Source organism: Thunnus thynnus, chromosome 13, assembly GCF_963924715.1.
Source record: "Thunnus thynnus chromosome 13, fThuThy2.1, whole genome shotgun sequence".
Taxonomy (NCBI): domain Eukaryota; kingdom Metazoa; phylum Chordata; class Actinopteri; order Scombriformes; family Scombridae; genus Thunnus; species Thunnus thynnus.
This window is the reverse complement of record NC_089529.1, coordinates 10,212,622-10,218,458: the sequence shown is the minus strand read 5'-3', so window position 1 is coordinate 10,218,458 and position 5,837 is coordinate 10,212,622. Positions and strand designations below refer to the sequence as shown.

The following is a 5,837-nucleotide window of genomic DNA, read 5'->3' as shown; positions in this document are numbered from 1 at the left end:
CCACTACTATCTCAGTTTGTCTAATCATCACACAAGAGGCTTCTTTACAGTTAAATCAAACTTTATTTCAAAATCATTGTTGTTACATGTATCAAACTCAAAAAGGAGGTCCAACATCTTGATTAGAAAGAGTTAACTGAGAGCATCTAACTGCAGCTTTTGTTATGAGGCAGGTACAACACACATGACTGTAGTTTATGTTTTTCTTAAACCTTTTATAAACCAGGCAATTCAACAATAAAACTTATTTGAAATGGGTAATCTATCTCATTGAGCAGTTAGTTCAATTTAGTCTTTATCGTTCATTTTAAAAGTCCAATTAAAGCTGTGTGAGCACTGCAGTCGTGAGCAGGGAGCATTTTCAAAGCTCTTCTTAGTGGCGCATTCAAGGACACTCTGACATCCAAGAATTGATAGCTACATTGTGAAAAGAGAGAAAGAGAGAGGTGTGTCATCTGTTAAAAACTCTCAAATCTCAGGTCCTTGAACGCACCAGTAGGTAGAGCCTTGAGAAGTCTTCCTGCTCAGAGCTGCATTACCATGCAGCAATAATGTGACCATTAAAATGAAAGGTAAAGCAGACTAAAGGTTGAATGTGATGGATTACTTTTTTCAAGCAAGTTTCAAGTCTCTGTCTGAAGTGAAACTACTAGACATGTGGAGGGCTCTAAATCAGTCTAATCCCTTGGAAAATAGTCAACTGTCACACAAAGCACATTTGATATATGATGAAAACATGCAAAACCACTGGAATGATTGTAAAAGCACTGTGTAAAATGCTCTAATTGTTTTACTTGATCTGATAAAAGTCTGTATTAACAAAAGTGTGCTCAACATGAAGTGTGTGTTGTGGTTTTCATATGTGCGCATGGTCTCGTTGGTCCCCGTTTTGGTCCAGTTAAGCCTTGAAAAATAGTCTGGTCGCTTATCTCCTCATGGCCAAGGTAAGAGTTTCTTCATCCTCGCTGAATGGCCTTTCAGAGGGTAGAAGGAGGAGAGTCTGAGGGGTGGGAGGTTTCAGGGTTCAAAGGATTTATTACAGGATCTGTCTGGGTCGTCCGTATCCTGTCATGCCAGCTTGAGATGCTCCTTTGTTTGTGCCCATTTGCAGGCCGATGACATTTCTGCCCTCGGTCAGCTGCTCCTCTGAGAAATCCCTCCTGTTCTCTTGGGACTTCCTGCACACATACAAACACACAACTCTTCTCAGTCCACACGGAAATGAAACCGCCTTTGTTTTACCAACTTTCCACACAGAGACTAGCTCATACATGCGAAATCCCCCCCCCCCCAGCTCAAACTTACTTATGGAACCAGTTGGGGTCTCCTTTGTAATTTCCATCATCCCTTGTGACGGCCAAACTACCCAGAGCCATCAGGGTCCTCTGGACTGCAGCCAGGTCCTTGCCTGAAGACACGCAACAATCTCAAATGAATGAAGCACACAGCAAACACAGGGAAGAGACACCGGACACGGTTGTAATAATTCATAAGAGGTCTGCTGAATGTCTTACCTTCAAAGAGGTCTACGGTCTGGAACATGTCGGTTTTGGTGACTCCATAGCTTTCTGCAGCTTTGAGAAACATGGAGATTTGCTCCATCTGCTTAAATGCCATGCCGGAGCTCTTGATGGTCTTGATGGGCTTGTTGGCTCCACACAGGCTGTTGATGAGCTCGCACAGCAGCTGGAGACACAGAGAAGGAGTAGATCTCTCTTAATATGCCTGCACACGATGCAGATTACAATGAAATATTTACATTTATTCAACCCAACACTCACACATCCATCCTTGAGCCAGTTTTGGAAGCCGGTCTTGCCTGCCTCAGGCCGGCTGACTCCCGAGCCACACTGGGCGATGAACCACTCCACCAGCCTTTCCTCCAGTTCCGGGTCGTATTTTTTATCAATCTTGCTCTGTACCTCTCGGCTGAAGCCATAGGCGGGTCCTTTGTTTGCCATGCTGATCCTGTTGGGAGGGAAAGTTAGATAGGCAATTGGTTTTGCAAACTTTGCTCCCTGGCAACGTATTGTGTTCTTTTCAATCTTGATATTTAATAGATGTAATAACATTCAAATCGCTGTCCTGCTCACACCCACAGTCCTGGCCTGCAGTCAGAGCAAATAGGACTTTAGTCACACTCTCCTGATGTGTGCATGAGTGTATGAATAGGTTTCTGGTGTGTTCTGTTTTTGTGAGACAAGGGCAAAAGTGAGGACATTTTAGCTCTCCGCACTTCTTCATGGGACTGTTTTATGCTTCATACTTTGGTTGGTTGAGTTTAAAAATAGGTTTAAGTTAATGTTAGGATAAGTGTTGTAATCAGGCATGTAGTATTGATAGTTAAGGCCAGAATTATGGCACAAAATGTCTGCAAAGCACATTTAATTTTAATGTTTTAATCATAATATGATTTGGACATTTTTTTTATGACTAGTGTAGTAACACTTGTTTAACACATCAGACACTTTGCACCAGGGAAACTGAAAATGCTAAATGTCTTGAGGAATTGCAGCTATGCTGATCTCTGTAAGTAATTATGGCCGGACTATCTCACTTATTAATGCAGCATGGGCTTCCTGTCAGCTTCAGCAGAACAGCTCCACTTCCTGCATCCTGTTTGCTCATTCAGCTGTCACTTCCTTCCTCCCTCTCTGACAAAGCTAGCTATGTGTATACAGGACTCTAAACAAAACAACATACTGCTGCTCACTATGGCAACTGCTCTTAAAGCGGACAAAAACAACTTCATCAAGCCTTATGAAAGTATGAAATGGTACGTGTTAACTGTCACGCTGCAGTAATTGCTTTTACAGATCTGAATCACTGAGTTACACAATTCAGTGACAGTTCTGAATTTCAAAGGAAACAGATAACATATGGAGATGTTTATAGCTGATAGTAAAATCCTCCTGCTCTTTCTTTTCTTAACTTTTTGAGTATGTGCACACAAATGTATGATATGTATATGTTCTGGAAAAAACAAAGGATGTGTGTTTTATCCTTGCAGGCACATTGGGTGTAATATAAAGCATAAAGTACATTTGTCCCTCAAGGGGAGAAAGGCACACCTATTGTGTCCCTTGCAAAACAGAGGTTGGTCAGTGTTACACAATGTGCTGATAGTTTGACAAATCATCATTGTGTCGAACTGCTCCACACTGGAGCCCTAGCTGACATAGATCACACTTATGTTCTCTGTTTATTGTCTGAGGTTGCAGCGGTTATATGGGCATGTGGGGGGGAGAAGCCTCTTCCTGTCCACTAAACTATTCCAAAACCAGTTTGTCACAGCAACAGCAAGGGTGAAGTAAATATCCAAACTCTTGAACAGTCTGTTTCTCAATCGGAGGAGTGTCATCTGCGGTGTCCCGGCACGCCCAAAGAACATCTTGCAGCTGGCAAACATCGGATTTATCTCTGCATGGTGTGAGTGAACAATGAGGGATGATGAAGTCAGAGATTCCACTCTCTCAGACGAACCCTCAGCCTAACCTGCACTTTGATCTCTGAATTAAACATGTGAACTGCTGATTGGATGCCACAAGATGAGGTCATGGTTTCATCTCTCTAATTGATGTGTGTATCTCAAGCATATCTACAGTAGAGTGCAAACACACATATCAGGACAGCCCTTTCAAGCATTGTGTGTGTACAGGTGTGTGTGTGTGTGTTTTGGAAGATTTTGTAGTCCGTTGCACTTTAAAAATCAACTGGGAGCGGCCTCGTAGTTGCTGGGAACATCTTGTAATCACAGAGTCACGGCTACAACCCCACCCCCCCCCACAACCCCACCCGAAAGAACAGGATGACGATAAACAGCTGTGTGTTACTGAGGTGATTTTTAAATATGGAAACTAAAAAATCATAAATCGTAAAAAAAAAAGCACTGATGTGTGGCTCATATTGAATTAGCTTTGTCTGTCTTCTAACACTCCACATGGTTCATCTTGAAAGGATAATCAAATTGAATGTGTCTCAATTTGTTACAGTAAGATTATTGTTCTGCAGCTTCTGTGATTGAACCTTCGTCTCTGTGGACTTCGGTGCTTATTGTTCGACATGTTTCCACACATCAAATTAGCTTTCTGGCTCCTGTAATGTGGCTGTGTGTGACTACTGTTATCTACTCGTTACTATGTGAACCTTCAGGACATATTTTTTACATTTACATGTCTCGTAGCTTAAGGCCAAACAAAAACCCCCTCAGCTGCTGCACGAATCACGCTGTAATCTTTTATTTTTAGAGATAATTACCGTTATTATTCAAATAATAGTAAAATGAAAACCACTGCATTATGCATTCATGACACGGTGGCTCTTTTTTAAAACCTGACTGCTGCCCTGTGTGCAAACCTTTCCTTCTACTTTGTCCACAGAGCAGCTCCCACGTGCCATTTGAGGGTTAAGTGTCTTACTCAGACGCAAATCCAGTTGTCATTCTCATCCCCCGCGCAAATTCTTACAAACTTATGTATCATCACTTGCTGGCAGCCGTTGTGAGCTGTTTCACAACTTTCTTATTGTTCCAACAGTATCTGAATCATCAGTAGTTACTTTCTGAGACAAGTTAATATCATTTTAACTCACTGTAATTTGATCAGTGACTCATTTCATTCAACAGGGGGGTTAAAAGGTCATTCTAAAACCTTTGTGATGTGAAAACAGTGGCTCTAAACGGATAAACTGCTTCACATGATTGTTTCTTACAGTGTTCATGTTTCCCCCTATCCTGCACAGTCCCACCTACTGTTGACCTTGTCTGTGCGTTCAGTGCTCTCTGCTCTTCTACCTCATCACTGAAGATAGCGAGAGCAGCACCAACCTACAGTCACAATCTTTAAGTTATATCACAGTCCACAGCACTGATTCACACATAAAACTTAACCATGTGCCATAAATGTGACAACACATCTGTATACAGAGTTTTACTGCCATTTCCTGAGGCAGAGGCCCGTTGTTCAGAGCATGTATTAAAACTAGAAAATGACATATTATTAGACAGTACTGACTACATGTTGAGGTGCCTCTGATGAGAGATTTGTCAGAGGCTGAACCTGTTCACATTCCCTGAAACTGTGCAAAAGTAGATAAGAAACAGGAATTCATAAAACAAGAATTTGCAGGTCAGTCAGAAGGTAAATAATCTACACAGCTAAACATTAACTGAGTCTAAGAGAGAAGGAGACAGACAGCAAGGGTGGGGTGTATGATACATTATACTTCTTTTTTTTTCATGTTTCCTGTACAGAGTTAGCCACAAGCTCCACAAAGCACCGAAGAAATCTTTTGACCGCCTGTGAGGAACCAGAAAACTGAGATTGATCGATGAGGCCAAGAGCAAAAAGACAAGGAGTGTTTACTTACTTTATTCGGTAGCTTTCAGGTGAGTACAGGTGGGCTTGTGCTGCTCTGCTCCCGCTCTTCTTCTTCCTCTTCTTTCTTACAACACAGTGCAGGTTGCACTGCACAGGACAGCCAACATAAATACAGCAAACACCCTCGTCTGAAATGACTTCACCACATTCAACAGAAGGAGGGAGTAAGAGAGAGAGAGAGATACACGCCTTTAGGTCTTATTTCACTCTATGACCCGCCCCCTTTTTCTCTTTCTCTTTTTCCCCACTCAAAGTGTAATTCCTTATTTAGGAGAAGGACGGGAAGGAAAAAGTGGGCATGTGACTGGGGAGTTTGGTGTGGTTACTGAAAGGAATTCTCCAAATTTCTCCCTCCACCACTAAAGAACAAGACAGGATTAGGAGGAGGGAAGGAGGGGAGAGATGATAAAATCCTGGAGTTTGAAGGACCACAGGAAGGGAGTTTGAGTAATTAGAGAG

At 42.2% G+C, this 5,837-nt stretch overlaps 1 protein-coding gene across 1 annotated transcript; it reads right to left on the bottom strand.

The window, feature by feature from the left end:
• Nucleotides 1-602: 602 nt before the first annotated feature.
• LOC137195409 (transgelin-like) lies at nt 603-5,541 on the bottom strand. The gene is made up of 5 exons (XM_067607745.1): nt 5,368-5,541; nt 1,782-1,968; nt 1,515-1,686; nt 1,306-1,408; nt 603-1,178 (listed from the first exon to the last, which is right to left on the bottom strand). Exons 2-5 carry the CDS (start codon nt 1,959-1,961, stop codon nt 1,037-1,039), a joined length of 597 nt encoding a protein of 198 aa, XP_067463846.1. The 5' UTR covers nt 1,962-1,968; nt 5,368-5,541; the 3' UTR covers nt 603-1,036.
• Between the last annotated feature and the right edge of the window lie 296 nt (nt 5,542-5,837).